A 23,791-nucleotide genomic window follows, 5' to 3' on the forward strand; every position below is an offset into this window, starting at 1 on the left:
TTTGTTATATTTGTTTGGTTCAAGAGTAGTCCTTCCCCTCCCACCCCCCAAAGATAGGCCTGAGTCCTAACTCCTGGTCCTGTGAATGCGACATTATTTAGAAAAGGGGCCGCCTGGCCCCACAGAGAGGCCGCGGGTTGGCCTCTCGGTCCTGCCGGGGGTGCGGACCCAGTGCCCAGTAGGGGGCGTGCAGGAGGCAGCAGATGGATGACTCTCATCCATGTTTCTCTCTCCCCCTCTCCCTTCCTCTCTCAAAAAATCAATAAAAGCCGAAACCGGTTTGGCCCAATGGATAGAGCGTCGGCCTGCGGACTGAAAGGTCCCAGGTTCGATTGCGGTCAAGGGCATGTACCCGGGTTGCGGGCACATCCCCAGTGGGGGGTGTGCAGGAGGCAGCTGATCGATGTTTCTCTCTCATCAATGTTTCTAACTCTCTATCTCTCTCCTTTCCTCTCTGTAAAAAATCAATAAAATATATTTTTTTAAAAATCAAGAAAAACATTTAAAAAAAGAAAGAAAAGGGGATCTTTGCAGATGTAAGTAAGGCGAGGATCTGGAGAGAGGATGGCTCTGGGTTTGGAGTGCGCCTCACTCCTTGGGAAAGAAAGGCAGAGGGAGATTGGAGGCGCAGACCGAGAAGACCAGGCCACGTGAAGACCGACACGCAGGGATGGGCGTGTGTTTCCAAGCCCTGCACCCCACGGACTGCTGGCGGCCACCCAGCTGGGAGACTCAATGGATTCACTCCCAGCCTCCAGAAGGAGCCAGCCCTGCAAACACCTTGACCTCTGACCTTAGCCCCCCAAAACTGTGCAAGAACTTATTTCTCCTAGTTTGTGGCCAGCCAGTGTGGCTCAGTGGTGGAGCGCCGACCTGTGAACCAGGAGGTCAGGGTTGGATTCTCGGTGAGGACACGTGCCTGGGTTGCTGCTCAATCCCCCATAGGGAGCACCCAGGAAGCAGCTGATCCATGATTCTCGTAATTGATGTTTCTATCTCTCCCTTACTGTCTGAAATTAAAAAAAAAATGTGTTAAGATAAAAAAAGAAAAATAATGTAAAACCACCTAGTTAGTGGTAATCGGCAACATCAGTCTCGGAGAACGAGAATAGTCACTGTTGCCAATTCCTTTCCTCACGGGCATTTTTGCATTTCCACTGTCACTGTATGAGAATGACCGTTCCCACACAACCCATAGGGTGTGTTGTGAAGTTTTCAAATGTTTGCCTGTTGGTAGATAGGAAGTGGTATCTCAGTATAGTTTTAATTTGTATTTTTTATTATAAGCGAAGTTGGACATATGTTCATATGTTTAAGCACCACGTATTAGGGTTTGTCACTCTACCAGTGACATATATTGCAAATATTTCTTTCAAGTTTCCATTTCTGCTGACTTTGCTTATGAATTGTTGGGCATGCAATTAAAAAATATTCTTTATTTAGTCAGGTTGGTCAGTTCTTTCTTCAGTTTCACCTGTACTTTGAGGCATGGTTAGAAAACCTTTTCCTACACCTAATGTATAGAGAAAATGTGTGGTGTGTTTTCTTCCAGTACTTGTATTGTGTTTTGTGTGTTTTTTTTTACTTCTATTTAGATCTCTGATTCTTAGTTTATTCTTGAATATGGAGTGAGGAATGGACCCAATTTTATCCTTTCCCTCTCCCAAATGGCTATTCAGTTGTTCCAGTGCCACTTACTTAAAAGTCCTTCTGGATCAGATATTAAATTTCCATTTCACCTGCTCCCTGTCTTCCATATCTTTTTCCTTTCAGTGTTTTCCTGGCTATTCTTGCATGTTTATTTTTTTTTATATGAACTTTGGTATCATCTTGTCTGTCTCCAGAAAAAATTTGTTAGTGTTTTTATTGGAATACCATTAAATGATCAAATTAACTTGGGGAAAACTGACACCTGGATGATGTTGAGGCATCTTATTCAAGAAGACTCTTCTTTCCATTTGTTCAAGTATAATTTTGCATCTTAAAAAAAATCTTTATTGTTGAAAGTATTACATATGTCCAATTCTCCCCCCCCCCCCCATTGACCTATTCTAGCCCACCCCCACCCCTCACCCCAGGCCTTCGCCACCCTTTGTCTGGGTCCATGGGTTATGCATATATGTATACAAGTTCTTTGGTTGATCTCTTCCCAGCCACCCACACTCCCCCCACCTTCCCTCTGAGGTTTGATAGTCTGTTCCATGCTTCTGTGTCCCTGGATCTATTTTGTTCATCAGTTTATTTTGTTCATTCAATTGCATCTTTAAGAAATATTTTATAATTTTCTGAGCATAGATTGTGCAAGTCTTGTTTATTTCTAACTAGAGGCCTGATGCACGAAATTTGTGCAAGGGGCTCGGCCCTCGCAGCCCTGGCCTCGTCTGGAAGGTCGTCTGGATGGTCGTTCTGCTGTTTGGTCTAATTAGCATATTAGCTCTCTATTATATAGGATGTTTATCTTTTTGGTTGCTGTTGGGTTTTCTCTTCCAGTACATGTCTTAACTGGTTGTTACTTATGTGCATGAAGGTCTGTTTTTGCATGTGAATTCCTTTTCCTTATATTAGGCTGAATTCTTTCATTGTTTGAGTTTGTTTAATCATTGTTGTGCTAGGGCTAAGCAAGTATATTAAATGCCATCTGCACCTTTGCTTTCTCTTTCTAATTACACAGTCTAATCCCTCCAGGACAATGCAAAATGGTAGTAGATGTAACGGGCGGCCTTGTCTTACTCTTGACCTTAGTGGGAATACTCATGTTTCTTACTAAGTAATACAATGGCTTTAGGGCTTTAGGATTCAGGTTCAGGTATATATGGGATAAGTAGTATATTTGAGGAAGTACCCTTCATTTCTTATTTTTCAAGATATATGCCCTATCCGTCTGTTTAGCTGTCTTCTATTTATCTTTTATCTATTTATCTATCATATCTATTATGTCTATTTATACGTCTATCTGTTCGTCAGTCAGTCAGTTCAGTTCTTTTATCTCATTTAATACCCTTTGCCCTTAACCAGGAGGGTAAGGCCTCTCTTTCTCAATGTCACTCTATCATCCCTCTACTGACAAAGTTTAGCATCATGCCCAGCAGGCAACACAAAAGTATTTAAAAGGCCCAGATTCATTTTTGCAGAGCAGCAATGAAGGGAGGATTAAGAGGTGAGAAGCAACACATTCATTGATAACTTTCTCTGCTTTAAGCAGTAATTATACTTTAAAGATGTTTTTAAGATGTTTTGTTTTATCCACATAAGTATTTGCCCTTTCCAGTATTCTTCATTCTTTCGTATAGGTCCGGGTTTCCAACTTGAGTCATCTTTTTTTCTGCCTAAAAACTACTTAAAAAATTTCTTTAGTGAAGCTGATAAACTTTCTCAGCTTTTGTTTATCTTAAAAAAATACTTGGCCTTCATTTTTGAAGACTTGTTTTTTCTTTTTGAAAGATAATGACATTTCCCCCCTAGCACTTTGAAAATGTCTTCCTGTTGTGTTTTGGCTTACACTATTTCTTTTTAAAGTTTTTATTTAGAAAGAATTTCAAACTTACACAATTTCCAAAGTAATAGTGCTTCCATATACCCTTCCCCCAGTTGCCCCATATGATTACTTAACCATAGTTCAAGGATCAAAAAACAAAATCACGTGACTACACTATGTGGCTATGATTCAGATTCTGTCAGGCGCCCCACCTTTCTCCTTCAATACCCTGTCGTCAGTCACAATGCCAGGTATTTCAGAGGAGAACCTGGAGAGGACTGGGGCCCTCCCTCCTCACATGTCCTTTCTGTGGTGGCTCTGGGGAAGGTGGACGCTTAGGTTGGATTCACAACCTTGACCAGGAAGAGGCTGCTCCACGTGAAGTGGTCGAAGATCATGATGATGAAGGGCCGGTTGAAGTGAATGGTGAGAGGCTCGGACGCCTCGTTTCGGGTGACTCTGGTTGGGGCAGCTTCCTCCACCCCCTTCTCATCGAGTTGCAGCGTGGCCTTGTGGATCACCTGTTGGGACGGACAAGGCCGGGGCTCTCAGCCTGGGGCTCTGGGCCTATTCATGAGTGGGCTCCATGCCTTTGATTATTATTTATATTGTGCATTTTTTTTGTTGGGGGGAAGGCTCTAGAGACACTTACCTTTGACACCTTCAGCTGGGCTTCTTGAGTGATGCCTGAGAAGTTGGCCTGGTTGGTGAGCAGGTCTGCAATGCCCATGTCCTCCAGGAGGCCCCCAAGGTCATAGGCTCCCGAGATGGAGACCTTCGGGATGTACAGGTCCACCGGGCTGCTCGGGGGTAAGCAGACGGGGTTGGATTTTCCCAGGGCTGGGCTAGGCCAGCCAGACTTCCTGTGATCCCTCCGGACCCTGCCTCTCAGCTGGACAGGTTCTTTGGGGAAAGGGGCAGGGACAGGGACAGGGGTCCTGGCCACAGCTGTGTCACTAAGGCACAGAGCCCTCTCTGTGCCCTGGCCCTTCTGCTCTGAGGTCGGTTCTGTGAGAATTCCGAGATTCCGCCAGCAGTTCTCATTGAATAAAGTCAGTGGGGTTTCTAGAAAGTTAGGTGGAATCATGTTGGGCGTGGGATGCTAAACATTTTCACCTACCAAGGTATTAATTTCTTTTAAATATTTCTTCCTTGTCCTGTTCTCCAGAGAGTGAGAAGGTCCCTGTAAGCCTGAGTCTGAGGGGCGTCAGCGAAAGGACATCGGCTCCACCGCAGGCGGGGAGGCAGCACCTCTGTGCACTGAGCCAACAGCCCTGGGAGTCCCGGAGGCTGCCAGCAGCCCTGAGCACTTGAACATCCCTCCCGGCGATGAGGAGGCATCGCGGTGAGCGGGATGTGGAAACTCTCCTCTGGGAAATGGCAACGGAAAGTAAGGGGGGTGGACCGATGCCGGGCTGGCGACCTTCTTTACCTCCTGGCCCTCAGCCAGTCTGCACGCGCTCACGCTACCATCAGTGTCCAGACTGAGCCTGAAAGTCCGGAGAGGCCGAGGGTTCCCCCAGTGACACCAGGGAAGCACCAGGACCAGCTGCCTCCAGGCCCCATCTCCTCGCCCCTGGAGAGCTGCCCGTGTGACTCAGTGCAGCGGGGGTAAGTGAGACTCAGTACACAGTTCAAAGCCAAAGCAATCTGCTTTGACAGCGGGACAAGGGGACAGGGAGGAAAGAGTGTGCGAGTTCTGAGTGGGGTGGAGGCTTCCGCGGGAGGTGGGTGCAAGCTGGACCTGAAGGTGGGGGCTCCGTGCTCTGGGGAGACTGGGGAGCGTGAGCGTCGAGGTGATGCTGGGAGGGTAGGTGGGGGAAGGGTCACAAAAGCACGGGTGTGAGGAACCGGAGGGTCTGTCTTCTGGGACTGGGCAGGCTCCGCTTGGATGGAGTAGAGAATTGTTCATGCCCAGTCACATATGAGGGCTAAAGGCGCAAAACTTCACCTTAGATCTTTATTTTAATAAGGATTTAGAAGAAAGTGGCATGTGTCATTAATTAATGGTAATTTAAAGTAGTTTAGTGAAGAGATTACTTTTGGTGTAAAGAGAAAGATTACCGATCTCATTTGCAACACATTAGGGTCCAGAATTCGTTAGAATCCGGGTGTGTCATTAGCACCTGGTGGCATTGTACCTGAATGGAGGTGGGGATGGGACAGTTGAAATGGTGAAGAGCTGGCAAATGGGTCCCTATCTACCATCACCCAAACACAGGCTCACATGAACATACCCACCTCCACATACTACCCCCCCCCCCCCCCACACACACACACACAACCTCACACACTCAAGGCAGGTATGTTTGGTTTCAGGACTCTATAAGAATGCCTTCTGTGTCCCCCATGTAGCCATAGGGGGTCTCTCTGAATCCCAGACCTGACTAGACCCTGAGTCCCTTCAGGAGTGAGGTCAAACTCCCAGGCACCTCTATGTCCATTCATGGAACTGGATAACCTTTCCAGGAGCCCCAGCAGCAGACAGTGGAGGGGATCATTCAAAGTAAACGCAACTCGAGAGCATAAAGCCCAAAACCTACATCTATAATAATAAAAGCATAATATGTTAATTAGACCAGATGGCCTTCCGGACATCCTTCCGGACAACCTTCCATGCTGGCGGTGGGCTGAGCCCCTTGCACAAATTTAGTGCATCGGGCCTCTAGTATGTAATAAAGTAGAAGAGCTTCTTTCTAGATTCTGTACCTGCAAAGTCTTGGATTGCTAAGTTCATCTGAGTTGAATTGTTCTTATTCTTTGCTGCTGCTGCCCAGCTTGTATGGGGCCCTGGGCATAGCCTCCTTGACTTGGTGCCATTCCCTCTTCCACTCATGCTCTAGGGGCCACTTCCTGCTGGTTGAACTTTCACCTAGGCTTAATACACAGTTCAAAGCCAAAGCAGTCTGTTCTGCATCTCCTTCCCCAGGGCCCTGGGTCCAGTCAGGGACCTCCCCCTCCCGCCCCCACCCCCTGGCATTGCACACACCACCTTCCCTCTCTCCCTTGGGCAGAGCTTCCATCACTGTCCACTGTAAATTCCACCAGAATCTGTTTTCTGCTTTGGAGTGCACGTCTTTGAGGTCTGCACTGTGTCTTATTCACCGTTCTATCCCTTCTGCTTAGCCTAGTGCGTGGTACATAGTAGGTGCTTCCATTTATGACTGTTAGGTGAATAAGTGAGTGACTGAGGGAATGAAAGGAATGACACCTGCTCCATGAACCTTCCTGAGCTACTCCAGATCCAAGTGCTGCTCCCTTCCCTGCATGCCCTCTTCCCTTGGAGTCTGCACCACCCCACCCACCACCAGGTCCCTTGTTGGTTGGTGTTTGCTTGTGTACAGACAGAATTCAGATCTCCTAAGAGTGAGGGTCATGATCAAAAACATCTGCCTCCTCTAAGGTGAAGATTGAGGCTGGGCACATGTTTGACCATAACTGTGATTGTCCTCTAGCTCAGAAGTGCCTGGGGGAAAATTAATTCATTTGTTCTTTCATTCCTTCATTCATTGCTCACATGCTCAGCCAGCCTCCCTGAATATGCACTCTGAGCCCACCCCTTTCTTGGGCCTGAGATTCATTGACTGGTTCTCCTCCTGACCACCAACCCATCAGGGATGGACACTCCTCACTCTCTTTTTCCTTATTCAATTATTACCTACTGTATGTCCTGATTTTTACTTATTTACTGATTGATTGAAGAAGAGTTAGATCCCTGAGTGACTTAAGAATCATTCATGGGCTTTGTGTTGCTTCCGTGGTGGATACTGTGGCCATTTTCATTACATGTCTAACCGTAGTCTCTCAGGCATCTCTAGCAGTACTTGGTTTCAGGGAAGCAAGGTTATAAATGGCTAAGTGGAAGGCTGGTGAACTCAGTTTAAGAAAATGATGCAAACATTTGATAACACAGAGGGTGGCTATTAACCTCCCAGGCACCTCACTTTGTGGAATGCCCCAAAGTATCTCAGTGTCAATGGATAGATGTATGAAGGTGACCTGAGGTCAGAGAACCTCATGGCCTCTAGGAACCCAGCAGACAGGAAAACAGTGAGCCCTGGAGGGTGTGTCTGGGGCACCAGGGGCGCCCAGGTGCACCCCTTTCCCACCCACCCCACTTTCTGGGGACAGATCCACTTCAGAAGTTCACACAGCCAGCTGGAGGGCTTACCCACTGGTCAGGGAATCGGACCACCTCTGCATGGTGTCCCGGCTCAGTGCCTTGATGACCACGTCGATCTGCCCCTTGTCTGGAAGGATGAAGAAGACGGTGCCGTTGCCCAGGTAGTCCAGCTGCACCAGCTGGCAGGGGAGCACCGGGTCATTGAGGTACTTGATCTCGTTCGACTGGAACATCATGGGCACCTTTACCAGGGTCGTCTCATTCACATAGAAGTTCTCCTCTTTGGTGCTTGCCAGGTTGAAGGGGTGTGCCCACGTGCCTGGGAAGAAGAGGGAGAGGGAGGGCAGGAGATAGGCCTGTAAGGGCAGGAGCGTGGTGGCAGCTGAGTGCCAGGGGTAGTCGCTACGCAAGTTACACAGCAGCTTCCCTCACCCTGGAAGGTCCCCGCCAGTCCCCTAGAGTTTCCTGATAAATGGGAAATACCCAGAGGTTTAAGGCCTGTTCCATCTTCTAGTCTTGAATGGATTGAGGCTTAGCTCCGTTTCTGAGATTGGCCCCTAAAAATGGGAGAGGGGTATGAACAAGACCTCCAGAAGGAACATGCCTTACTAACACCTTGACTGTAACCCAATATGACTCATTTTGGATTTCTGACCTTCAGAATTGTAATATAATAAATTGCATTGTTTTAAGCCATATTTGCATTAATTTGTTGCAGCAGCAATAGGAAACTCATACAGGCTTGTACAGGGACAGCCATACTCAAGCACACAAAAGGAATTTAGTATGGTCAGACATTGTGTGTGTGTGTGTGTGTGTGTGTGTAGGGAAAATGTTGACATGAGACTGGAGAGGCAAAGAAGCAGATGGTGCTGGGCCAGGGTTCCTCAACCTTGGGACTATAGCCATTGGGGCAGATATCATTGTGGGGCTGTCTTGTGCATTTTAGGGTGTTTAGCAGCACCCCAGGCTCTCCCAATAGACGCCCTTCCAATAGACGCCAGGAGCACATCCCACCCCACCCCTCATTGTGACAACCACAAATATCTCCAGACATTGTCCAATTCCCTGAGGGCCGATGGGGGTTGAGAACTAAGGAGTTTAGATTTTATTCTCAAGGACAATATGTCCCCAAATTTTCTGATCTTTAAAATGATTAGAGGAGGGTTAAAAAATACAAATTCTAGGACTTTCTTGTGGAGGTCTTGCTTTAGTAAGTCAGGTGTGGGATCTGGAATCTATAATGTTAACAAGTCTCCCTGGTGATTTTTATGAAGAGGGATTTTGGAAAAGCTGTTCCAAATGGGTGAGGAGGAACTGAAGTTTGGCTGGCTATGAGCACCTGGGAAATGTATATACGACAGCTCAGGGGCAATCCGAGAGCTCCGGAGGTCTGTCTGGTTCTAGGCTGCTGTTTCCAGTCCCTGGCCCAGGGCCTGATTCACAGCCAGATCTTAGCCAATGTTTATAGACTGTGAGGTAGCCAGACTGTTCATGACTACATGTTTGGGCCTCAGACCAGCCTATAAAAGCTTGGGCAAGTCACTCAACTCTCCTGGTTGTCGTTCTGACCTTTTTGTAAGGTTATGTAATTCCATCTTCCTAGTAGGGTTATGGTGAAGATGGAGACTCACAGATGTGCATGTGCTTTGTAAAACAAAAGGCCTTGCCCACGAGTGCACCTGAATATTGATAGCTGTTACTGGTCTTGGCAGTAGTAGGTGAGGTGCCATCAGAATGGGATGGGTGGGGTACCTTTGAAGAAGATGTAGTTGACCAGGATGAGCATGGCTGGGCTGTCCAGCTCGGAGAACAAGTCCACAATTTTCCCTTGTGTCTTGTTCTTGATGTGCTCATTGATTTGCTTGTGGGCTCTGGCCCAGTCCCGAAGGTCTGTCACCATGGTGTCCAACTCATAGTAATGCTTGGTGTCTGCGGAAAAGGACTCTAGCAGCTCCAGGCTCTGGTTGAGGAACAAGGCATTGCCCATGGTTATTTCCAAGGTGGTGTCTGACTCCCTGAGGAGGCGATGGAGGTGCCGGAAACCCTGATGGATCTTGGCCTCAGACGTGTCAGTGAGGTTGAAGCCCAGGCCCTGGAGAAGCTGGGCCCTTGTGTAGCCACGGGCCCCCAGGGAAAGCATAGTCAAGGCCATGGAAATGCTCACAGGGGAGATGAAGACATTCTTGCCGGGGGCTGAGGCCACTAGGTGCTTGTACAGGCTAAAGGCAAAGTCAACATTGTTTGGAGCCAGGTCCCGGTGCTGACTCCTTACGCTCATGTCAGCATCAGAGTCCTTAGCCTGAGCAGTCCAGAGGCCACTGGTAGACAGCCAGAGGAGACAGGTGTACAGGCTGAGCAGCATTGTTCAGGATGCTGGGCCTGCAGAGTGAGAAATGCTCATTAGATGATGTGGGGCCTCCCGGGCACGGGCTGGTGGGACAGTAGGCAGGAGACCCATTCAAGCCCCAGTTTGTTCTTCCACTTTGACTGTGTGACTGGGGGCCAGTCAGGAGGACTCTGGGCCTCAATTGTCTCAGCTGAAAGTAGAAATTATACCTGCTATGATTTATCAAGTTCTTTGCCCATTTTCTGAATTGAGTTGGTTGCTTTCTTGTATTTTGTACTGAGTTTTAGGAGTTCTTTATGCATTCTGGATATTAACCCTTTATCGGATTATGTGACTTGTAAGTACTTTCTCCCATTCTGTGGGCGCCTTTTTGCTCTTTTGATAGTGTCCTTTAATTAACAAGCTGCTGGCCTTCTCCGGGGCTCCAGGCAGGGTGGGTCTTCACCAAGGTGACCCAGGGGGTCCTCATGACCTCATCACTGGTGACAGCCAGCCCTGCTCCCAGCCTCAGATGTGGCCCCTGGAAGTCTCAGCCACAGCCCGATGGCTGGCTATCCCAGGGGTTTCCTCCCCGCACACACCAGACTCACTGCTCTGCAGGGGCCAGGGCAGGGAAGGTCATTGCAGCTCCCAGTGTCTGTGGAGCTGGCTCTGGCCAGGACGCCATCCCATTCTTGCCCCACATGGCTCCACTCTGTAGGTGCAGCCTCTCCCTGCCTAGTCTGGCTCACTCCCTCAGGTCCCAGGTCACCTCCTCCAGGAAGCCCTTCCTCTGTGCTTCTCTCTGTCACTGTCCCCATCACACTGCAATGAGATCTTTGCTTTAGCTCTGGTCACCTCTGAACCTGTCTTTGAGCCCCTCTTGGGCAAAGGCTCTCTGCAGTGTGTAGCCTAGAGTTAGGCGGGCTTGCGTCCTTCTCTTCCTGCTGTCTCTTGTGTTACTCCTCCCAGATGGGGATTAAGATGCTACAAGATGGTTGTGAATATAGTCACAGCTGTTAGTGTTTTCTTATGTGACCTCACTTAAGGGGTCATCCTGGGTCCATTGTACAGATAAGAAAACTGAGGCCCAGGGAGTTAGAGCTGAAATTCTAAGCCGTGTGTTCTGACTTCAGAGCCTGTGATCAGCCATTCTGCTTTTCTCTATAGATAACAGAATGATGAGTGAAAAAACTCTCTGAAAATGCAGTGTCAATATTACTCATGATTCATTTCAAATATGTCCTTGTTCCTCATTTCTGAAGTGACCTACATAGTGAGCACCCACGGCATCCTTGGCTCTCAGAAACGCCCCTGTGGGCCAGGTACAGCCCTGGGGCCTCCTAACGTGGTGGGAAAGCAGATAGTGCTCTTTTATCTGCAGTATCCTGGCCCCAGGTCACCAAGCCAGGGGGTGTTGCAACGCTGTAGAATGCACAGTGTGTGCTATGCCAGGCGGGCACCCTCTCCCCCTGACCCTGCGTCCCCCCAGGGCGCTGCCATGCCAGCTCTCAGACTGGTCTCTGGGCTCTTATGCTGTCTGGCTTAGGAGCATTAGTTGTGAGACAGATGGGAATGGGTCTTGGCTCAGTGTCAACCCCACGAAGCTGGAGGCTAGGGGAAACCAAACCTCCTATGGGCAGACACAGAATTCAGGACGCCCTCTCCTGGGCTGCCTCCTATCCCTGTTGGCTGTTCATGCCCTAATTTAAAAAATCAAATAAGCAAGTTGCAGTCCTATGTTCTGAGGTCTGGCAGGAGCAAAGGATGGAGTGTCTTAGCTGTTACTCACCGTCTGCAGAGTCCAGGTTGCAGCTGCTGGCTGTGTCCTGCGTCCTGCGTCCTCAGGTGTGTACAGTAAGCCAGAGGGGCAGTTGCTGCTAAATCCTGTTTGCCAGCTTCCTGGCTAGTTAATGGTTAGAGGGGGCCAGTGGCCTTCATCACTGGTGGCCCCCTCCCCCCAGTCATTGACCAATAGGAGGCCTTTCCAGGAATTTTGAGTAACACAGCAACACCCGAGATTAACTTTAAGTTCACTTCTTTGATGTTTTATTTTTAAATATAAAAATGTGGCTGGTGTTGCGTCAGTGTTTGTGGTTGCCCAGTGGCAGCTGGCGTAGAAGCCACAGGTGCCCTTCATTGGCATGATGGCACTAGCACCTGTCAAGAAAGACTTGCTGAGGTCAGGCTAGGGATGAGTCTGGCGTGGTCCTGCCTTCAAGGGGACCTCAGATGGAATAAAAGCAGCCAGTTGCTTCCCTGGACCATCCCAATCTCCACCAAGACCCTATGAGTGGATACTATTATTACTTTTTTTTTAGATGAGAAAACGGAGGCACTTGGAGATTATGTGAGCTGTCCTTGAGATTCAAATTCAGGACTCTAAAAATCTAGCACCTTCCCTCTTCCCCACCTTTTAATTCATCAGTTATTTTTTGATTATAGTGACAGAGACCAAACTCAAACTTCTTTAAAGAAAAAAAAAAGACTATTGAGTCTTTTGAATGAGAGTTCTAAAAGGTAGGGAGGGCTTCAGGCCTGGTTGGATCCAGGGGTCCCAAGTTGTCATCAGATCTGTCTCTCTCACTTAAAAAAAATATTTTTATTGATTTCAGAGAGGAAGGGAGAGGGAGAGAAAACATCAATGATGAGAGAGAATCATTGATCGGCTGCCTTCTGCACACCCCACACTGGGGATCCAGCCTGCAACCCGGGCATGTGCCCTGACCTGGAATCGAATGAACCAGCAACCTTTTGGTGCACCGGAGGATGCCCAACCAACTGAGCCACCTGGCCAGGGCTCTATGTCTCTCTTTTGAAATTCTTTCTTATCTGTGCTTTCTTCTGCTTTCCTGCTTTAGTTTCTTTATGGCGGGGGCCAAGGTGGCCACTGTAGCTCCCGGTTACTGGGTTCTAACTACTTATTTGATACCAGAAGGAAAGAGACTCACTTTTCCTCATTGTTCACATTAGTCCACAAAAAGGACTTTGAGCTTTATTTTCCACCCCTAGACTGATCCCAGTGTGCAAAATAGGGCATTTGGAAAGTCCAGGCTGGGTCCAGGGCCCTCTCCTAGGCTGACAGCGTCATTTACTGTTCCCTCCAGGGCTCAGGGGAGCTGTTTCCATGAGGAAAGAAGAAAAGTGGCCTGTAGCTGGCGCTAGAGCTCTGACGGGGTTCAGTGTTATTAACACTTACTGGTCTTTCCGAGTTTTTTACTCCTTAAGCCATTTTTGGAATTTATATCTAGGAATTTATTATTTTTAAATCTCATGTCAATAATTATTTTTAAGAATTTTTGTTTCTGTATTTTATTTGCATATTTCCTCTTTTTTTCCTTGATGAATCTATTTAGGAAGATTTGTCTAGCTAATTAATCTTTTCAAAGGACCAGCTTTTAGTTTTGTTAATGCTTATTATTGTTGTTGTTTTTAATCTGCATAGATTTCTGTGTTTATTTTTTTACTTTAAAATTCTCTGAGTTTCCTTCTGTTGCCTCCCCCACCCCCATATTTTCTTGAGGCAAATGCCTGCTTTCTTTTTAACATTTCAGTCTTTATATAAGTGTATTTGAAGTTAAAAGTTTTTGTTCAGCTTGAGTGGTTTAGTTGGTTGAGCATAATCCTGTGCATGGAAAGGTTGCCTGTTTGATTCCAGGTCAGGGCACACGTATGGTAGGCAACCAATTGATGTCTCTCTCTCTCTCTCTCTCTCTCTCTAAGCATGTCTCAGGTGAGGATTGATTAAAAAAAATAAAAGTTTTAATTTAAATACTGATTTAGCTGTGTCCTATAATTTTTTAATGCTATTCCCATTGTAATTTTTTCAAAGTATTTCTGAATTGCCTTTATTGTTTTAATTCTACCCAAGGGTAATTTAGTGATATGTCATTTAGTTTATTTAGAATTTTAGGCTACTTTTTTGTTACTTTTATTTCATTTTGGCCAAAGAATAACATCTATGTGATATTGAACATTTTGGACTTGTTGCTTTTTTTCAATCATATGTGGTCTATTTTTGTAAATGCCTTATTTTTCTTTAAATAGGTACTATCTTTTGATATGGGTATATATGTGTACATGTATGTATATGTATAATAGCTTGAGCTTATTATTTTATTTAACTTCAAATCTATGTTGACTGTATTTACTTGGGCTATTCAGTTGCTTACTAGTGAACATTAAAATCTTCAATCACAGTTGTTCATTCATTTATCTCTCTGTCAGTTGTTGATTGACATACTTTGAGACAGGTAAAGTATATGTACTTTTGATAATTATATCCTGTTGCTCTATTGTTTACTTTTGTCTTTATTTCATTGACACATTTTGGTTGTAAATTATACTTAACCCAATAAGATTGCTTTCTTAACTTGCTTTTGGTTCACATTTGCCTGATATAGCCCATTCTTTTATTTCCAAACTGCCTGTGCCTTCTTGTTTTAAGAGTATCTTATGTATACAACATTTTGGTGGGTTTATTTTTATTATCCAAGAAAAGAGGGTATGTCCTTTTATTGATAAATTTACCCTAGTTACATTTATTTTAATTATTGTTGTATTAGGATTGTTGTACTACCTTATTCCATATTTTCCTTTCTGTATCTTCTTTTCCCTTTTGTGTCTTTTACTTCTTTGCATTGAAAAGTCTGAATTTTCTCCAATTGTTTTTAAAGTACCTTTATCCTCCTTTTGATATTATGGTGGTTGCCTTTTACTAAAAACACTAAAAACCTGCAGTTGAGTTCATAGACATCCTAGAACTGAGACAGGTCATTCCTACTGTGTCGTATCTAAATTCCTATTCACAGAGCCCAAGAGTATAATTAATGGTTATTTTAAGCTACTACATTTTGGTATATTAAGAGACAGGGCTTTCTGGGTAAAAAAATAATATAGTTTCTCCTCCTTAGCCAAGGATATTATCTTTTGAGAAGTGCCTGTTTACGTAAGATAACCTGTCAAGTTATCTTTTTCCTATAGGTTGGGTGGAGTGCTATATGTATAGGTTTTTCTAAGTTTGTGACTTGGCTTTTCCTTTCTTTATGGAATCTTTGGGTGAATATAGTTCATGATTTCAGTGGAGTCCAATTCTTTCACTAACCCTTCTACAGTTAGTGCTGCTTATGTTTATTTTAAGATACCTACCTACTCCCAGGTTGTGAAACATCTTTTCTTATTTTTTAGAAGCTTTTATTGCTTTAGTTTTCACATTTAGATCTGCAAACCATCTGGATTTGATTTTTGTGTATGGTGTGAAGTAGGGGCCAATTTCTCCTTTTTCATATGTATGTTGACATCCTTTAGTGATAACAGGGATTGTGTTCTTTCAAGATGGCAGCGTCATAAAAGACAAAATATGTTCCCTCTTGCAGGAGACCAAAGAGATATGATTTAAGAGGAGGAGGTGGTGATTCTTGGGTGTCTTTGACAAGAAGCTCCTCTCAGGATTTGGGGTGACCCCTGAAAGACCAGTGAGTCATCCTTGAATGTGTACTCAGTGCAATGTGTAGATTCTGGACTGGAAGACACATATGCTATGACGATCTTTATTGGGGAAAGTGACAAAATTGGAATATGGATGGCATGTTAGATAAAAGTATTGTAACAGTGCTAAATTTTCTGAAGTTGGTCACTACTGAAAAATAATATTTCAAATTCATAGGAAATATACACATATTTAAGGGTAAAGAAAAATTTATTTTCAAATATTTCTTTAAAATATAGATACACTTGCTGAACCGGTTTGGCTCAGTGGATAGAGCGTCGGCCTGCGGACTGAAAGGTCCCGGGTTCGATTCCGGTCAAGGGCATGTACCTGGCTTGCAGGCACATCCCCAGTAGGAGATGTGCAGGAGGCAGCTAATCGATGTTTCTCTCTCATCGATGTTTCTAACTCTCTATCTCTCTCCCTTCCTCTCTGTAAAAAATCAATAAAATATATTTTAAAAAAAAAATAAAATAAAATATAGATACACTTAACATACACACGTAGCATATACACATATACATATATAAACACATGGATTGCTGTAAAGAGCAAATAGTATGTGACCCTAACATAGCAGCAGGCACATGGTAAGAGCTCAGTCAAGAGAACTACTGCTAGAATTGTTATTTTATCTCTTCAGTGACTGGTGCCCATCAAGTACTGGATTCTGCTTAGACAGTGCCTGAAAAAAATACCTTTTCTTTATCGCTGTATATCTCTATATATCTTTATATGTCTCTATATGTAAAAGGCTAAGTGTTCATTTGACCGGTAGCTACGATGTGCACTGTCCATCCTATCTAATAAAAGAGAAACATGCAAATTGACCATAACCTGACACCCTTCCCATTGGCTAATCAGCATATCCTTATGCAAATTAACTGCCAACCAATATGGCGGCCGGCAGCCAGGCACTGAAGCGAACAGGAGGCTTGCTTGCTCCAGTGATGGAGGAAGCCAAGGTTCCCCGCCTGCCGCTGCCGGCCTCTGAGCTTGCACTCTAAGAAACAATGTTGCAAGTATAGAAGCTAAACAAACTCCAGAAACCTGTTTTCAGCCAGCAGGGCTTCAGCCAGCAGGACCGCAACAGTGTTTCAATTATAGAACCCAAACAAACCCAGTACCTGCTTTCAGCAGCCAAGGTCTCAGAGCTGCAGCCGAGCCTCAGAGCTAAAGCCGGCTCTCAGCTCCAGTGACATCCATAGAAGGTAAATAAATCCCAGAATAAAAGAAAAAAGAAAAAAAGGAGAGGTTGGGAGCTTCAGTTGCCCACCAGCCTGAAAACGGCCCTCAGCCCCTCACCCAGACTGGCCAGGCACCCCAGTGGGGACCCCCACCCTGAAGGGGGTGTGACCAGCTGCAAACAGCCATCATCCCCTCACCCAGACTGGCCAGGCACCCCAATGGGGACCCCCACCCTGAAGCAACAGGATGCCGGCTAATTTGCATACTGAAGGCCGGCGGCAGTGGGCAAGGCTGTCCGTGGTCCGGGACCCAGATCTGTGACCCTGCCAGGCAGGGGGCAGTGCTTGAGGCTGTCCGCAGTCCGGGACCGGATCTGTGACCCTGCCGGGCAGGGGGCAGCGTGGGAGGCTGTCCGCGGTCCCGGGACCCGGATCCGTGACCTGGCGTGCAGGGCGGCAGCACTTGAGGCTGTCCGCGGTCCCGGGACCCAGATCTGTGACCCTGCTGGGCAGGGGGACAGTGCTTGAGGTTGTCCGCAGTCTGGGACCCGGATCCGTGACCTGGCGGGCGGGTGGCGGTGCTTGAGGCTGTCCGCAGTCTGGGACCCGGATCCGTGACCTGGCGGGCAGGGCGGCAGCACTTGAGGCTGTCCGCAGTCTGGGACCCGGATCCGTGACCTGGCGGGCAGGGCGGCAGCGCTTGAGGCTGTCCGCAGTCTGGGACCCGGATCCGTGACCTGGCGGGCGGGTGGCGGTGCTTGAGGCTGTCCACAGAACCAAGACATGGATCTGTGACCCTGCTGGGCGGGGAGCAGTGCTTGAGTCTGTCCACAGGACCAAGACACGGATCTGTGACCCTGTCGGGCAGGGGGCAGCACTTGAGGCTGGCCGCGGTCCCGGGACCTGGATCTGTGACCCTTCCCGGTGGGGCGGCAGCTCGCATAGGGGCGGATTGGCCGGGGTTGGGCAGGGTAGGATGCCTGGCTTCCGCCCAGCCCCAGTCACTCTGGGCAGGTGAGCAGTGCAGAGAGCTTCTGGACAGGGGAGGCAGGCCGGCGGAGGGCGGCCTGTACTCCCCCACATGGCAGTGGTGACAGCTGTGAGCGCACCAAGCGGAGCCTGTAGGCTGAGCTGAAGTAGCGCCTGCAGGCCATCAGCACCCAGGATTGGCTGCGCAAGATCCGCCTCTTGGCCCAGAAGGTGCAGGATCACAGGGACAGCCACCGTGGCAGGCCAGACTGACATCCTCCTGGCCGCACCACGGGGTTTTAGGATCTGCAAAGCCAGAGGCCTCTGGTGTGCACATGGCCCCCCTGGCATGCAAACATCCCCCAGCACACTGTCACCCTCCCACGCCTGCAACAGTTGCAAACCAAGGCGTGCACAAGTTCCCCCCACCTCTCCACCACACTTCCATCAACCCGGCATGCCTAACACCCCCACAGGATGTGCACACACCCCCTCTGATGCGCTCATGTCCTTTGGAGAGTGTCTGGGTGTTCTGGGTGCTGAGGGTGGGCGCCTGTGAGATGACAGTGAGAGGGTGGAGTGGTGATGCCCTGTTCCCACGGAGGCCAGTGCAGCTACGAGATCACCTCTGGGGGGTTAATGCAGGTGCTGAGGCAGGAGCAGGTGCAGATAGACACACCTGGTGGGCACGGGCGGCCCTCGCTGAGGTGCCTACGGTCAACGTTCAAGATCAAGAACCCAGAGGCAGAGAGGAATTCCGTCCTCTCAGTGAAACAGTGGGATAGTTGGGGCGACTTAGAGAAGGAATGTGCACTTTGGGTGCCAGCACCCATGAGCGAAGGCTGCCCTGACTGAGCCTCGCTTGCTTGGGGCCTAGCTCACTCCTGCCGGGCAGCGGGTGACAGGATGTGCTTTTCTGAATTAATGAGAGAAAATGTTGATTCTCCTGCTGCCCACGAAGGTGGAAAGTGAAGTGGGGAGACATGTGGGGAGTGAGCGAGGTTCCCTGTCTGGGGGTTCCAAATCTGCTGTTGGTTTATTTCACTGCTGACTAGACATATACAGGGTGTCCCCCCAAAATGTATACACACTTTGAATACCTACTAATTCCAATGGTTTTAAGCATAAGAAAGAAACAACAATGGAGCTGTTATCTGTTAAAAGTGTGGGCACAAACAGGTAGTTGGAGATTCCCTGAGGGGTCTCAGATTGGAGAGGGTGAAGGCCAGACTAAGAGCCCCCCCTCCGTGCACGAATTTCGTGCACCGAGCTACTACTCCTATCTAATAATAGAGAAACATGGTAACTAGCCATACCTCTGCTAACCTTCCCATTGGCTAATCAGGGCAATATGCAAATTAACTGCCAACCAAGATGGCGGCCAGCAGCCAGGCAGCTTGAAGCAAACAGGAGGCTTGCTTGCTTCAGTGATGGAGGAAGTCAACGTTCCCCGCCTGCCTTGCCGGCCTCTGAGCTTGCAGTTTTAAGAAACATTGTTACAAATATAGAAGCTAAAGAAAACCCCAGAAACCTGCTTTCAGCCAGCCGGGCTTCAGCCAGCCGGGCTTCAGCCAGCAGGACCGCAACATTGTTTCAATTATAGAACAAACACAGATCCCTGCTTTCAGCCAGCCAGGATCTCAGAGCTGGAGTGAGCAGGACCGCAACAGTGTTACAATTATAGAACCCAAACAAACCAGATACCTGCTTTCAGCAGCCGAGGCCTCAGAGCTGGAGCCAAGCCTCAGAGCTAAAGCTGGCCCAGAATAAAAAAAAAAGAAAAAAAGGACAGGTTGGGAGCTTCAGTCACCCACCAGCCTGAAAACGGCCCTCAGCCCCTTACCCAGACTGGCCAGGCACCCCAGTGGGGACCCCCACCCTGATCCAGGACACCCTTCAGGGCAAACCAGCTGGCCCTCACCCGTGCACCAGGCCTCTATCCTATATAGTAAAAGGGTAATATGCCTCCCAGCACCGGAATCAGCAGAGCAGCGAGGCCTCCCAGCACTGGATCAGCATGACAGGGGCCAGCGACCAAACCCCCTGATCGCCCTTCGGCTCTGTGTGTGACGGGGGCGGGGCCACAACCTCCCTATCCGCCCTGCTCTGTTTGTGACAGGGGAAGGCGCCCCAACCCCCTGATCATCCCTGCTCTGTGACTGATAGGGGGGAGCTCCCCAATCCCCTGATTGCCCTGCGGCTCTGTGTGTGACAGGGTGCAGCGCCCCAACCCCCTGATCGGCCCTGCTCTGTGTGTGGCAGGGTGCGGCACCCTAGCCCCCCCCACCCCCCCACGGGCCCTGCTCTGTGTGTGACAGGATAGAGCCATAACCTCCCCATCGGCCCTGCCCTGAGTGTGACAGTGGTGGCGCCCCAACCCCCTGATCGGCCTTGCTCTGTGGGTGATAGAGGGCGGCACCCCAACCCCCTGATCCGCCCTGCTCTGTGTGTGACAGGGGGCGGTGCCCCAACTCCCCTATCGGCCCTACTCTGTGTGTGACAGGGGGGAGCTCCCCAACCCCCTGATGGGCCCTACTCTGTGCATGACAGGGGGGAGCTCCTCAACCCCCTGATCAGCCCTGCTCTGTGCGTGACAGGGTACGGAGCCCCAACCCCCCTGATGGGCCCTGCTCTGTGCGTGACGGGGGGCAGCACCACAACGCCCTGATCGGCCCTGCTCTGTGCGTGACGGGGTGGTGCCGCAACCTCCCTATCGACCCTGCCTTGAGTGTGTCAGGGGGCGGTGCCCCAACCCCCCAATCGGCCGTACCCTGAGCGTGACTAGGGGTGGCATCGCAACCTCCCGATCCGCCCTGCTCTGTGCATGACAGGGGGCGGCGCCCCAACTCCCCAATCAGCCCTGCTCTGAGCCTGACCAGGGGCTGCACCTAGGTATTGGGCCTGCCCTCTGCCACCCGGGAGCAGGCCTAAGCCAGCAGGTCAATTATCTCCAGAGGGGTCCCAGACTGCGAGAGGGCACAGGCTGGGCTGAGGACCGCCCCCCCCCCCCCAGTGCACAAATTTTTGTGCACCGGGCCTCTAGTCTGTATATATAAAAGCCTAAGCGACTGTTACAACCAGATGACTGGATGACAGCTGTGATGTGCACTGACCACCAGGGGGCAGACACTCAATGCAGGAGCTGCCCCCTAGTGGTCACTGCACTCCCACAGCCAACTCCTGTGGCCAGCCAACCTCCTGCCGATGGTCCCTCCCTCCGGTCCAGCTGCCCTGATCAGTCCCAATAGGGACTGGGCGAGATGGCCTTGATTGTCCCCAATTGCTGGCCAGGCTGAGGGACCCCACTCATGCATGAATTCATGTACCAGGCCTCTAGTTTAAAAATAAACAGCACCATGGACCTGGCACCGACAAACTAACACTCGGCTTCCTCCAAGTGGGACACAGGCCCTGCCACCACCCTGGAGTGACACCCCACCAAGCTGCAGCAAATGCTGCCAAGACCCCATAGTGCAAAATTCGGCCCACAGACCAGCCCAACCCAGAAATGGTCGCTGTGGGCGCCAGGTAATGACGTTACGTAGCTACACCTGGCTTCCTCTCCCTAGCGACTAGCCTCCTTGGAGTTTCTTCAGCCCAGGAACACAACTTACTTCATAGCCAGGTGCAAGCATTGTACACTTTAACCAAATGTTTGTGAAGTGTTTTCACATGCCTCATCTCATTTGATCCTCACAGATGTCCTGGAGTAGGTACATAGGAGACTCGGTGGAATCCTATTTTCTTTTCATTAGCCGGAAAACGGAGATTTAGAAAGCTTAGAACAGTGGTTCTCAACCTTGGCTGCACATTAGAATCACCTGGGAATCTTTTTAAAATCCTGATTTCTGGGCCTCATCCTCCAGAAATTCTGTTTCTTTGTGATGGGCCGAGGCCACAACATTAGTAACAAGAAACAGAATTTCCAGAGGATGAGGCCCAGAAATCAGGATTTTAAAAAGATTCCCAGGTGATTCTAATGTGCAGCCAAGGTTGAGAACCACTGGCTTAGAAACTTGACCCGACTGAAAAGAAGTAAGAAGTGGTGGATCTTGAAAATGACTTCAGGTTTTCTCTCTGTGCAGAATATAGTCAGACACTGCTGCAGGTAAATATTTTACCCTTTGTCCTTCCTGCATGATCTACAATAATAATCTACTTCATGTTGATATTTACTGCTGTGTTGCTGACAATTACCAGAAAGAGAAGTTGGGGTGTTTCACTGGGCTGGGAAAAGTTTAGCTAAATCAGAAAGCAGGTCTAGTTAAGCAAGTTTATATGTATACTAGAGGCCCCGTGCACAAAAATTTGTGCACTCGGGGGGGAAGGGGGGGTCCCTCAGCCCGGCCTGTGCCCTCTCGCAGTCTGGGACCCCTCGGGAGATAACGACCTGCTGGCTTAGGCCTGCTCCTGGGTGGCAGAGGGCAGGTCCAATCCCTAGGTACAGCCCCTGATCAGGCTCAGAGCAGGGCTGATTGGGGAGTTGGGGCGCCGTCCCCTGTCATGCACAGAGCAGGGCGGATTGGGAGGTTGCGATGCCACCCTCAGTCACGCTCAGGGTAGCGCTGATTGGGGGGTTGGGGCACCACCCCCTATCACACTCAAGGCAGGTTCGATGGGGAGGTTGCGGTGCTACCCCCTGTGATGCACAGAGCAGGGCCAATCAGGGGGTTGGGGCGCTGCCCCTGTCACTCACAGAGCAGGGCGGATCAGGGGGTTGGGGCGCTGCACCCTGTCACATTCAGGGCAGGGACAATGGGAAGGTTATGGCTGTACCCTGTCAAACACAGAGCAAGGCCCGTGGAGGGGGGTTGGGGCGCCACCCTCTATCACCCACAGAGCAGGGCTGATCAGGGGGATGGGGCACCACCGCTGTCACACTCGGGGCAGGGCTGATGGAGAGGTTATGGCTCTACCCTGTCACACACAGAGCAGGGCCCATGGGGGCAGGGGCGGGGGGGGGGGGTTGGGGCGCCACACCCTGTCACACACAGAGCAGGGCTGATCAGGGGATTGGGGAGCTCCCCCCTATCAGGCACAGAGCAGGGCCCATGGGGGGGGGTGGGTTGGGGCGCCGCACCCTGTCAAGCACAGAGCCCCAGGGCAATCAGGGGATTGGGGAGCTCCCCCCTATCAGGCACAGAGCAGGGCTGATCAGAGGTTTGGGGCTCCTTTCCCTGTCAAGAACTGAGCAGGGCGGATAGGGAGGTTATGGCCCCGCCCCCTGTCACACACAGAGCCACAGGGCGAGCAGGGGTTTTGGGCACTGCCCCCTGTCACGCTGATCCTGGTGCCGGGAGCCTCGCTGCTCCACTGATCCCGGTGCTGGGAGGCATATTACCCTTTTACTATATAGGATAGAGGCCTGGTGCATGGGTGGGGGCCGGCTGGTTTGCCCTGAAGGGTGTCCTGGATCAGGGTGGGGGTCCCCACTGGGGTGCCTGGCCAGTCTGGGTGAGGGGCTGAGGGCTGTTTTCCAGGTGGCGAGTGACTAAAGCTTGCAACCACTCCTTGTTTTCTTTTTTTTTTTATTCTGGGCCAGCTTTAGCTCTGAGGCCTCGCTGCTGAAAACATGGATACAATGTTTTGGTCCGGCTGGGTTTCAGTCTGGCTGATTTCTGGTGTTTTGTTTATCTTCTTATTTGCAACATAGTACATAGTTGCTTAGAGTTGTAGCTCAGAGGCCGGCAAGTGAGGCGGGGAACGTTGGAGCCCGCAGCAAGCAAGCCTCATGTTCGCTTCCAGCTGCCTGGCTGCCAGCCGCCATCTTGGCTGACAGTTAATTTGCATATACTCACTGATTAGCCAATGAAAAGGGTAGCAGTCGTACGCTAATTACCATGTTTCTCTTTTATTAGTGTAGATACACACACACACACACACACACACACATATACACATACACACACACACACACATATATAAAGGCTAAGTTGACTCATGCATGTACCATACATATAAAGCTCTTGCTGGTGCCAATTGCATGCATGTGTTTCGATCTGTCATTGTCTATCCTGAATTTGGTTGACACTTCTATTATAGAGAAAGGGCGAATAGCAATATTAAAATATTTCTTCTAATTAACTTCCTTTCAATGTGCATGAATCTGTGCATCGGGACACTAGTATATATATTTCAGAGAGGAAGAGAGAGGGAGAGATGGAAACATCAATGATGAGAGAAAGTCATGGATCAGCTGCCACCTGCATGCTCCCTACTG

The 23,791-nt window shown here is 49.2% G+C and overlaps 1 protein-coding gene across 1 annotated transcript; it reads right to left on the reverse strand.

Annotated features, from left to right (window-relative positions):
* Window positions 1-3,332: 3,332 nt before the first annotated feature.
* SERPINA6 (serpin family A member 6) lies at window positions 3,333-9,963 on the reverse strand. Its single transcript, XM_070401816.1, has 4 exons — window positions 9,354-9,963; window positions 7,647-7,917; window positions 4,128-4,275; window positions 3,333-3,996 (listed from the first exon to the last, which is right to left on the reverse strand). Exons 1-4 carry the CDS (start codon window positions 9,961-9,963, stop codon window positions 3,811-3,813), a joined length of 1,215 nt encoding a protein of 404 aa, XP_070257917.1. The 3' UTR covers window positions 3,333-3,810.
* Between the last annotated feature and the right edge of the window lie 13,828 nt (window positions 9,964-23,791).

The sequence above is a fragment of the Myotis yumanensis genome, unplaced genomic scaffold, assembly GCF_028538775.1.
Source record: "Myotis yumanensis isolate MYYU_CA2020_CCGP unplaced genomic scaffold, mMyoYum1.0.hap1 SCAF_1, whole genome shotgun sequence".
NCBI classification, from domain to species: Eukaryota; Metazoa; Chordata; class Mammalia; order Chiroptera; family Vespertilionidae; genus Myotis; species Myotis yumanensis.